This window comes from Palaemon carinicauda, chromosome 4 (assembly GCF_036898095.1).
Source record: "Palaemon carinicauda isolate YSFRI2023 chromosome 4, ASM3689809v2, whole genome shotgun sequence".
Taxonomy (NCBI): domain Eukaryota; kingdom Metazoa; phylum Arthropoda; class Malacostraca; order Decapoda; family Palaemonidae; genus Palaemon; species Palaemon carinicauda.
The window spans coordinates 86,265,439-86,278,310 of NC_090728.1; the positions used below are offsets into that span (position 1 = coordinate 86,265,439).

Below are 12,872 nucleotides of genomic sequence, written 5' to 3' on the forward strand. Positions count from 1 at the left end.
ATATATAAACGCTTGCTAAAAGTATAATATTTAAGTTTGAGTTTGAAATATAATCATCTATTAAGAGTACATTGTCTGAACTCAGGTTATGGATATAAACGTTTGTTGAAAGAATAACATCGGTTCTTAAATTGGTACTATAGATTTTTGTTTGAATAAAAATACCAGCACACAAATTGGGAATATAAATTTTTGTTAAAAAAATGTCAGTAATCGAGTTGGAAATAAGAGGAATGTTATGGTGAAGGAACATTGTCATATTTCAAGTTGATAATATAAACAATTGTTAAAAGAACAATGTCAGACCTCAGGATGGTAATATTTATATTTGCTATAACAAATATTACCAGGATGCAGGGTAATGTAAACGAACAATGTCAGGGCTTCAGGCTGGAAATATAAAAGTTGACTGATAGTCTTCTAGAAAACTAAGTAGCCTTATGCACTTGAACTATGAATTGTGACCTATACCAGATCACTTAAAATAAGACGTTTCACATGAATGACTAACCTTAGAGCACTGACTTCTGATGTAAGAGTTCTTATGTCTGTCTTCCTGTTGGTGTAATCTTTATCCCCTTTATGTAAGATATGTTCGAGCAGTCGCACCCGCTCCCTGAGAGCCCGCACTTCATCATTGCGACGGGCTAATTGCGTTGCCACCGTAGCTCTTCCGGACCTTTCCTGAGAAGACGAACTGATGTGAGTTTTGAAACTACTGATAAATTGAATGCTATAAAACATTTAAGTTCACAACTGCTATGGTCATCGCTTCTCACGTACATTTTAGTGGAAAGTAATATTCATTTCAGTGAACCATGGGTCCTCATTTTTCTCAAATATCTTTCAAACTGCTTATTCAATCGAAATAACTTCAACAAATTGTACAAGAAGCCTTCTGCTAATTTTTGGCAATATAGTGCATGGTGAAATGGTGTTAGGACATCTACTCTTGACTCATAAGGCAAAGTCACTTGGGCCAGGGGGAGAAAGCGACACAATGAATGTCTGCTATCCCTTGTCCCCTTCCTTCTCCCTCCATCCCTCTCTTTAACCTTTGTTACCGCTGTTTTTCTCTTCTTTCAACCAAATGCCTCTCTCTAATAAATAATATATACAATAAAATACCGATTTTCCATGGGCGTAGGATTAGGGGGGCTGGGGCTATAGCCCCCAACTTTTTTGCCAAAAATTTACTTTACTGTCTTTTACTTTATAAAAGATTAAAAGATGTTATAAACTCCATGAATCTAATAACTCAGAAAAGATTCAAAGATATAAAGTTCACACACACACACACACACACACACATATATATATGTATATATATATATATATATATATATATATATATATATATATATATATATATGTGTGTGTGAGTATATATATGTTTATATATATATATATATATATATATATATATACTGAATATATTTATTAATTATATATATAAACATATATATATATATATATATATATATATATATATATATATATATATACATACTGAATATATGTTTTAATTATATATATTCATATATATATGTATATATATATATATATATATATATATATATATATATTTATATATATATATATATATATATATATATATATATATATATGTATATATATATGTATATATACATATATATATATATATATATATATATATATATATATATATATATGTGTGTGTATAAATATATACTGCATATTGTTATAATTATATCTATTCATATAAATGTATATATATATATATATATATATATATATATATATATATATATATATATATATATATATATGTGTGTGTGTATATATATACAAATATATGTATAGATACATATATATATATATATATATATATATATATATATATATATACATATGTATGTAATATATATATTTATATATATATATATATATATATATATATATATATATATATATATATATATATATATATATATATATATATATATACTGCATATATGTTATAATTATATCTATTCATATAAATGTATCTATATATATATATATATATATATATATATATATATATATATATATTTATATATATATATATATATATACTGTATATGTATCATGCATTTGTATGTATATACTGTTATTCATGGCGGTCATTAGGCCACATTTTCCAAACAAAAGACCCCGCGAGCAAGGATCACTCGACGCCACAATTTTTGGAACCCTACCCAGTCTCACCCCACCCCCTCCCCAACCATCCTATACCAGTCTACTCCCTTGAGGTCTCATTTCCAGACATCTTTACGTACCACGTGGCGACGTCGAGATCCCAGGAGAAAGAGGAGGCCTATTGATGGAGGTGTCGGGACACGTGACAAGACCTGACCAGTGGGACAGCGGTCAGGCCAATGAACCCCCCCCCCCCCCCACTTGGGGGCAAAAGGGAGTCCAGTCGACCTAGGAGCGGCTGGGAATCTTTCTTCGCTAACAAACCTCCGTGAGAGAAACATCACCTTTCATCGCCCTCAAGACATCAGGGAGGCAGGACCCTGTGACATACCCTCCACAAGGAAGGAACCAGAGTCCTTTTTACTAAGGTAAGGTGTCTGATTTTGAGATCCTCATCATCCTTACCCAACCTTCCATCCCTTCCTAATCACATCCCATTCTTTCCTTTTATCCTTTAAAGAAAGATCCTACCCACTGAACCTTTTATCCTATTCCTTATGTCCCATGTTCCTTATGTTCCTTAATTAATTCACCCTGTGACAGTGTTGATTCCGATGTGTAGTGTTTACATTCTTAAGTTTGCACTTTTATTCAATTTGCTTAAAGGTTTTTCACCACACGACTTCATCGGGTTCCAGCCTGTAGAAGTAAGTGTTCGGTTAATAATTTGATTTATTTCTGTTTCCAGGGAATGAGATCGTGGTGCTGAAAACCTTCCACGGCCTTCCTAACTCTGCGTGAGCACGTGACAATCCAACTCCAGGCGAAGCCACGTGGCTTACTTGAAATATGAAACAACAATTATCTGTTGTCCTCCCCCTTTTTAATGATTTTTATTTAAATGTTGTAAATATATCTATTTGTCGGTATTCCCTATCTTATTGCCAACTGGCGACCTTACCATTATTCTTCCTTTTGTGTCGCGCCCAGAGTTCCTTAAGCAAGGCCGGACTCACAGGCATACGGGCACGTGACAATACATGTGTATTGGTATATATATATATATATATATATATATATATATATATATATATATATATATATATATAAACATATAAATATATATATATATATGTATATATATATATATATATATATATAAATATATATATATATATATATATATATATATATATATATATATATATATATATATATATATATATGTGTGTGTGTGTGTGTGTGTATATATATAAATATATATATATATATATATATATATATATATATATACATACATATATATATATATATATATATATATATATATATATATATATATATATATATGTATATATATACACATATGTATATATATATATATATATATATATATATATATATATATATATATATATATATATATATATGTATATACATATATATATATATATATATATATATATATATATATATGTATATAAATATATATATATATATATATATATATATATATATATACAGTATATGCACTTAAATATACCAGCAAATTTTTCGAGCTCAAGAATTCATTGTCTTCTCATCTTTCCCCTGCTTCGTTTGCAATCTCTAGTGAATGATTCAGTTTTTCTTTTTATTTCATATTTCATGTCTCTGATTATGTCTTGTCCATGTCCATGTCCTTTTGTTAAATGTTGTTGGAATATCTACTTTAGTTTGTTCTCGTATCCATATTGCTCTTTCTCTGTCTCTTAGTGTTATTCCCTGTGGAGGATTTATTTTTGCTTTATTTTTATTTTTTGTTTTTGCCAAATCCTGTGAGAGAGAGAGAGAGAGAGAGAGAGAGAGAGAGAGAGAGAGAGAGAGAGAGAGAGAGAGAGAGAGAGAGAGAGAGATATTGTGTTAGCGAGCGAAAGTAGTTAGGTTAACGATCGTTTGTGGTGAGAAAGACTGTTGGTTTAAATGAGATTGTTTGTTTACATTTTTTAGTTAGGTTACGACAGGGGTGAATGTTTCGGAGCGAATGCTTTTTTTGATTGACTGCGTCCTGAGTCAGTTGTGTGAACGCTGGAATTATTATTTTTCTTTACCAGCGAGGAAGTGATTTTTTATTTTCTGAGCCGTAATTCCTCCTTTGGTGAGGCTAACTCCTTTGGAGAGACCCAAGTTATCTGTAAGTGGATGTATTGTTGATGACTTGGCCTGTATTACGATTTTGTTTGGACTGCTCATTTGATTGATCAACTGTTGACGACCTGGCCTGTTTATTACAATTAAGATTTAGGATGATGATGTTGATGATGATGATGATATCGACGACGATGACACCCATGACCCCGAGGAGTTAAGTCCGTTATGGAAATTGAAAACAATCTTCAGGTTTCATATAGTGGTGTTGTGCCATAAAAGACAGTTGGCTTGTGTGTATAGACAGTGTTGGTGTCTATAAAATATATATAAACACAGATATTTATTTGGGTGTTGGTGTGCGGTTGATTTAAGTTTTGTTAGGGGTTTCGTTGATTATTTGAATGGTGGTTATTATATATTTAGTGTGAAGTTTATGATTAGTTGTAAGTGTGATTATTATTTTGATTGTGAATAGTTCCATGTTAAGTATTGTGGTATTAGGAAATATAGTTTTAAGGGTATGTTTTGTTTTGTTTGTCCTTTTGTCCAAGAGTCCAGTTGATAAAGTAAGGGGAAAGTTTGTGTTGTGGGACCATTGTCAGTAGGTGTGATTCAGGGTGTGGGGCTTGTTTTTTTAACATCCCGCCACATTATTTTGGCGCCCGAACAGGGACAGCCGAGGTGGGATTGAAGCTGGACTCTTAGACGAAGGACTGATAGGATAAGATATTAGATATAAGGTTGATGAAAAATGGAAGAACAATTGAGGGTTTTGAAGGAGGAATTGCGGCTGAGTAAGGAGCGTGAGGAGAGGTTGCTAATAGAGAATGAGAGGTTGAACTGGGAGAATGCGGCGATGCAGAAGGAGCTTAGGGAGTTAAAGGGGACAGTAGAGAGAGTGGAAGAATGTGTTGAGATGAGGATGCGAGAGAATGAAGAACGAATGGAGAAACGAATGGAAGATATGATGGGGCAAGTCATGGGGATGATGAAAACTATAATGGGTGAAGGTGCAGTCGGAGGAGTGTCCTCAGCTTCGGGTAATGGGTTGGTAGTGGAAGAGAAGGTTAAGGTAGGTGATAATGGGAAAGGAAGTGATAGTGATAGTAGTAATAGTGATGGTGATATTGAAGATAAGGGAATTAGGCATAGTAAGGATGAACAGAAAGGTGAAAGGAAAGATGAAAGGAAAGGTAAAAGTGATGTGAAGAAAGAGAAGAAAAAGTATCAGGTTGATAGCAAGGACGATCGTGAATGGGTGAAAGTGGTAAGTAAGAAAAAGGGTAAGAAGGGAATGGTTAAGGATAGGAATTTAAGTGTGGAAGTGGATTCATTATATTCGAATGAGGAAGAAGGTAACAAGGGAGTAGACAGTGATGATAGCAGTGAGAATGAACGTGATGTGTGTAAGACTGTGTTTATGAGAGAGGTACCTCGGTGTGAAAGGTTCAATGAGCATAGCAGTAGGGATGTATATGATTTTTTCAAGGAGTATGAGAGGTATTGTCAGGATAAGTATGGTGATAGTAAAAGAGTTTGGGCTAGGGAGTTAGGAGAATATTTGACTGGGTATTTGTTGATGATGTATGGAGTGATAATGAGTGTAGGGGACGTTGATTATGAAAGTGTGAAAACGAGAATAATTGAGCAGGTAAAACGTATGAAAGGGAGTGTTAAGTATAAGTGTAAGAATGATTTTGATGAAGCACGGATGAATGCAGGAGAAGCGATATCAATGTACGTATGTAGGTTGGAAACTTTAGCTAGGAAGAAGTATGGGGATGAAGGTATAAATGAGAATAAGGAGTTAATGAGGAAGTTTTTGGCTACTGTACCCGAGAATGTTGCTGAGTTTGTTAATTTGAAACGGAAGGAGAAAATGAGGTGGACGAAAGAAAGATTGACATGGGATGATATTTTAGAGATAGTTGAGGATTACGAGTTGGATAGGTGCATGAAAGAAAGTAAATCTGTGAGTGTAAGAACTGGAATGGAGGAAAGTGTGCCAGAATTTGTTAGTTTTAGAGATGCTGTTATGAGAGGACCGATGAGGGTAGCTGATAGTGTAGTAGATAGGAGTGTTAGGGCGAGTAATGTGGGAATACCTGTAAGGACTAATGAAGGGTTTAGGCAAGGGAATCAGGTTTGGAGGGATAGGAGTGCTAGTGCGCCGCAAGATAGGTCAGGTAGTTGTATCCGTGAAGAGAAGTGTTATAGATGTGGGAAAGTAGGACATAAGAAGAATGAATGTAGATGGGCTCTTGGTACTTGTTTTGGATGTGGTGAGGTAGGGCATAGAATTAGCGAGTGCACGAAAGAGAAAGGGGTAAAATGTTATCGGTGTGGTATGACAGGGCACATAGCGAGTGGATGTCGGAGTAATCGTACAAATGTGATTTGCGGTAATTGTGGTAAGGATGGTCATTATGCTAGAATGTGCAAGGAGCCACGGGGTAAGTGTACTGAATGTGGTGCAGATGGGCATGTAGCTAGAGTATGTAGGAAGAAGGGATTAAGTCAGCCAGGATGTTCGGGAAACTAGAGTGTAGGAGGGTTCAGCTGGGTGAGTCCTCCTGTGTTTGGGAAGGAATAGGATCAATGTTTGTGAGAATGGGATGAGTAATTGGTTGGAAATGAGCAAGTATGAACCTAGTATGCATGAGAAGTTAGGGCTGGAAAATAAACAATTAGTGTTAGTTGAATATAAGAAAAAGAGGCGTTTGAAAGTTTTAAGTGAGGAGAAAGTGCAAGGGAAATTTATAGGTATAGGTAAGAATACGAATAAGAATGACAAGGGTGTAAAGTTTAATTTTAAGTCTGTTAGGGTTTTGGCGGGTTATATGAATGGTGCTTTTGGTTATTATATATTATATTATTTTGTGTTAAGTTTTTGATTAGTTTTAAGTCTTGATAATTTGAATGTGGTTGGTTATTGATTTATTTTTAAGTTTTAAGAATTATAGTTTTAAGGTCATGTTTTTGTTTATTTCGTCCTTTTGTCTAAGAGTCTGGTTTTAGATAACGTAAGGGGAAAGTTTGTGTTGAGGAGACAATTGTCTGTTTAGTGTGATTCAAGGGTGTGGGGGTTGTTTGTGCAACATCCCGCCACATCCCATCATTATTCTAAGAGGTGTAATTCTCTTATGTTCTAAGGCTTTAGTAAGGCTCTAAGTTTCTGACGCATAAATACTACTAGGACCTGCTGATTAAATACTTTTCTTTCTAGAGAAAGTGGCATTTCCATTTTCACAATCTCTTTTTTTTACCAACACCTCTTCATCCCATGCATATGCTTTTTTTACTTTCGGTCTCACATCCTGTGAAAACACTTACTGTCTGTCCTAAGTACGTATATCCATTAACATTCCCCTGGATTTCTCCCTGCCGTTACCGGTCATGATGTGTGTTGGCAAACTGATTCTTGAGTTAAGATTTAGCACTAAAATTGCACATGTTCAATTAGCAAGGCTTGCTCCGTGCTGAGCAATGCCTATAGCAAGAATTTCTCTGTGTGCTGAGAGTCTTGCAAGGCCCAACCACACCGTCTGGGTCTTCTACTAGTGGGGGCTACGACTGATGGTCACAAGGCCCGGGCAATCTAGAACGAACGAACAAACGAACATTAACAATCTCAGGAAGTTCGTCCTTAATCCTTATTTGTTGTCTCTCTGCCTTTCTATTGAATATCATCTTAGTTTTTTCAAACTAATTTTCAGTCCAACATTTCTTCTTTCTCTATTCAATTATTCTATCATCTTTTGGAATTCCTTCTATGACTCACTAAATAGAAGTAAGTCATCTGCAAATCTCAAGTTGTTGAGGTATTCCCTATTAATGTTATTTCTTAAATTTTCCCAATCTAAATTCATGAAAACTTTTAGGGATGTTGTGAATAATTCAAGAGATAGGGTTTTCTTGCCTATCTCTTTTTCTGAATCAGAATTTTCGCACTAAATTATTGTTGTTTTATGATTGCTGTATTATTCGTATAGACATCTTCAAGCGTTTTAACCTAAGAAACATCTATTCTTCGTCTTTGAAGAACTTTTTTTATGGCCAAAGCTTTGAAAGAATAAAAAACTTTCTCATGGTCTCCATATACCATTCATGATGGTTTGTCGTACTCAGTTGATTTTTCCATTACCTGGTTAATGATATGGATGTGATCAGTTATTGAATATCCACTTTTAAAACCTGCTTGCTCTCTTGGCTGATTGAAGTCTAGTTTTCTTTCCTTTTTGCTTAATATGATCTTTGTAAATAATCATATATTACTGAGAGTAGACTTATTGGGCGGTAATTTTTCCGGTCTTTTGTGTCTTTCTTTATGTGAAATAATCTAATGATATTTTTTCCAAGCTGAAGGTAAAGATCAGTCTTGCAGACATTTTGCGTAAAGTTCAGCGAGATTTACTACTATGAAATATCCTCCATCTATTATTAAATTAATTGCTATGTCATCTTTTGCTTTGCCTCTTTTAACGCCTTTCAATGCTTTCTTTGTTCTACTGTTCCTTTAGGTACCGGCTCAGGTATTTCATTATTTCAATCAGCAAAGTTATTTCTTATGTCACTATTGCATAGCACTGTATAGAAATCCTCTGTAACTTTTATCACTCCATCTATTTTGTTGATATTTTCATTTTTATCCTTTAAAGTAAATCTCTGTTGAGACCTTGTTCCAAATCTTCCTTTCTTTAACTTGATGTTTCTTCCCATCTTTAGTTTGTGGTCTAATTGTGTTTACGAATGTTTTGTTTTTATTTTTTTATTGCTTTGAGTAATATTATGCGAATTATATTCTATATCACTTCTTCATTTCTAATCTTTTCTTTATGTTTTTTTATTCTGACAGTTTATCTTTATCTTGTTTAGAAACTTTTCCACCTGTCTCTTGTGCTAATTCCAATACAAATTTTGTTAAATTGGTATTCATTTCGTTTTGGTTTTTTAAATTTATTAGAAAGAATGGAACTCTGCCATTGATACATCAGCGTGAACGTAAAACCTGGAAATTGGTTAATATCCTCTGAATGAAATGATCTCTTTAGTAAAAGGTTAAATACTCAAACCTTGATACATGATAAAGAAAGCATTTGAGTGAATACTTTAGTATTTTCTCACGCCAAACTATTTCAGAATCGAGAAATGGGAGGAAATGAGTCGAATAAAAGGAATATTTGTAAAATTCCTTGTAAAATATTATCGGGGGTATGAAAATGCCTCCTCCATGATCACGTTAGATAAATAATAATGATAATGTACTTACAAACAATTGCAGGTATGCAATGAAATATCTATATTTGTACAAAACGAAAAGTGAAAGTATAATACTTTAGAAACTTTTATCGTGTGAAATGAACACGAACCTGAAAGAAAACACCGATATGGTATCATGCGATGATGCACGTGGTCGTGCACATGTGCTCATTATTAGTTTACCTCCTTTGTTGCTTACGATTTCGCTTACTGCCGCAAAGGTCTCACTAAACATTATCATGTCCGTGACGCGAGGACTTATATCCTAGAATTCTGTCTTCATTCTACCATACGGCAAACTAAAGCGTAATAGCATGCACAACTCAGGATCGTAATTATGATTAAGATCAGCTTTTATGGATATTAAATGGGAGGAGACTCGGTCATTTTATTTCTATAGTGAGGTTGGTCACAAAATGCATTTAATTGAGAGCGCTGAGTAACAAATACTGTGCGCAGAGAAAAAAAAAAAAAAAAAAAAAAAAAAAAAAAAAAAAAAAAAAAAAAAAAAAAAAAAAAAAAAATCTCGGTGTCCAAACTTTGTTTCATGTACTATATACTTAAGAAGTACAGTATATCAGTGGTGATGAATTGCATAGAACTAGTGTTATATCATTTGGAGATATCCTCAATTGAATTCAGAACTGGAATTCAATGAACACATGTAACGCATGACAATGAAAATATGCAATGAATGCCTAGGGATTTATAGCGAATTGCAATCTTTAAATGCCATTGTTTCATTGTTCTAATCTCACATTTCAGTTCACACAGATGTTTACACTGTAAACAATTTACCCATGGCTAAAAGTATGTCGGCCACCTAACCGTATCACGGCTTGTGGTGCGTAAAATGTAACCCACCACCCTCCGAAAATTCCCACACGAAAATTCCCACACGAAAATTCCCACACGAAAATTCCACTCAATTAAACTTTCCATCAAAATAATTTTTTTTCTCTATATATTTTCACTTCAAGAAAATGACACCCTCCTACCAACCAATACAGTTCAATGTCATGGCTGTTTGCCCCGTTTGTTTTACTGTGAGATGTTTGCTTTTTCTCCAATCAAATATAATGCTATTAACATGTTATTGAAAGTACATTAATGAAAATTTCAAAGCTCTCCCATTTCATAATTTCCCAATGATTTCTCTAGTTATTTTTATCAATAGCTTCATATTTTTTTTTTCCTTTCTTTGCCGAGCCTCCGGGCCTATTATATGTAACTTTTGTTTGTGCTATACTTTCTTTCTTAGGCAGGGTCCCCCACACAATTTCAACAGATTAGTGTGAATTGAAGAATCAGGTGACTGAATAGCATCCGGAGTTCACTTTGTCTCTCATAGCATTTATATCTCTTCGGCTCTCAATTTTCGTATTAGATAAAGCAATTGAGTAACTACCAACCATGGCAAGTATAACTGGTTTCCTTGGATTATATTCAGTGTAAATACGGACACAACAACCATTGAGGAATTTTCCACAAAGCCAATGGGGTCTTCTTTTCATCACATTGTTTTTATGCTTCACGGATATGTAATTATCTTCGTCAACCAATTTTCGCTTTCCTTTCAAGACAGAAATGTACAAGAGGGAGCAAGTTGCCCCCCCCCCCCCCCAAAAAAAAAAAAAAAAAATAAAAAAAAAATAAGTAAATAAAAAACCTTCAAAAAAACAAAAAAACATAAGAAAACAAATTAAATTTAAATTGATTGGAATTTTTAGTATATAGTTTCACTTAAAATGTGCAGTTTATTTTGAGCAAACAATCTATTAACTTATGTGAATAACGTTCTGTTTGCTTATTAGGTGGGGTGAAAACTGGTGTGGTGAAATAATGGTGGAGAAAGTCTCTTGGGGAGAATGCTAATTTTGTGGGGTGGAATTTACATGGAACCAAGGTCTATAGACCTTGCGTGGAACCATCATGGACATGGGTCAGTATCTTAATTTTAGAAAGGCGAAGGAGCCACTAACGGGTTCAAAGGATACACCCACTGAAGGATGGTTTGCTTCTTCGGTTACAATATTCTTCAAAATGTTATTTACTACTTACCAAAGGAAAATGATGGGTATTATATAGAATGTGGTATTAGAGAGTATATGATGTCAAATATCGCATAAACAAGCATAAGCAAAATATGTGTCTTAGTGACGATTTCTCTAATGCTTCCCATGGCTAGTGAGTGACACATAACACACAAGCTATACTTATTGGATTTCCTGTCGGGTATTTTAGATGCTTATGATTTACCTTTTTCAACCCATACTATTATTGAGCTCCTTTGTTTGTGCATTAAAAAGTGTAAATTTATTTTTAATGGAGATTTCTATGAACAGGTTTTTGGTATGGCTATGGGTAATCCTTTGTCCCCACTTTTATCCAATATATATATGGATTTTTTTGAATCTAGATTAATCCCTTCAGTGTGGTCTTCCCAAATTGTGTGGTATCGATATGTTGATGATGTTCTAGGTATTTTAGAAGAAAATTTTAATCTTGAGGGCTTTGTTTCAATCATTAATTCATTAGTACCATCAATAAAATTCACTATAGAAAATGAAGAAAATAACCGTATCCCATTTTTAGACGTTTTAATAGTTAGAGAAACCGATAAATTTAAGTTTTCCATATATAGAAAGCCTACAAAAAATTTTTCATATGTACATTTTTACTCCGGTCACTCTAAAAATATTAAGCATTCAGTTTTTTTCCTCCATGTACCTTAGGGCATTGAGAATTTGTAGCCCAGATTACATTGAGGACGAGTTCACTAAAATAGAAAAAATTGCAACAGATATTTGTTATCCTAAATATTTCTTAGAAAAAATGTATGAATAAGGCTAAGAAAAACATTTTATAGTGTCCAATTAGAGAGAAAGGAAACAATTAATAATATGCTTTGTTTGCCATTTCATGTTTGTTTTTTAGATGTTATACCCCTTTTGAAAAAACTAGACATTGCTGTAGTGTTTAAATATAATTGTACATTAAAAACCATGTTAATTAAGAATAGTTCTGGAAATGATGATAATGTAATATATAGCATTCCTTGTTCAGAGTGTAACCTATTTGATGTTGGCCAAACATCAAAAAGGTGTACCAGTCAGATTAAAACAACATCAGGTGGCCGTCTCCAGGGGTTTCTCTTAATAATGCCTTGGCCTCCCACTGGTTAGGGTCAGGTCACAGAATTGGTTGGTCAAAGACGGAAAAAGTAATCCATGTGAATGACTATTTCTAAAGGAATATTGTTGAATCATTTTTAATCTCCTGTACTCAAGGTAGATATTTAAATCTAACCCCAGGTCTGT

At 33.7% G+C, this 12,872-nt stretch overlaps 1 protein-coding gene across 1 annotated transcript in view; it reads right to left on the reverse strand.

Annotated features, from left to right (window-relative positions):
- The window catches only part of LOC137639554 (cilia- and flagella-associated protein 58-like), a 238,763-nt gene that overhangs the window by 60,116 nt on the left and 165,775 nt on the right, over positions 1 to 12,872 (reverse strand). Inside the window, exon 8 of the mRNA XM_068371818.1 lies at positions 512 to 718. Coding sequence (XP_068227919.1) covers positions 512 to 718 — 207 coding nt within the window. The remainder of the gene's footprint in view (positions 1 to 511; positions 719 to 12,872) is intronic.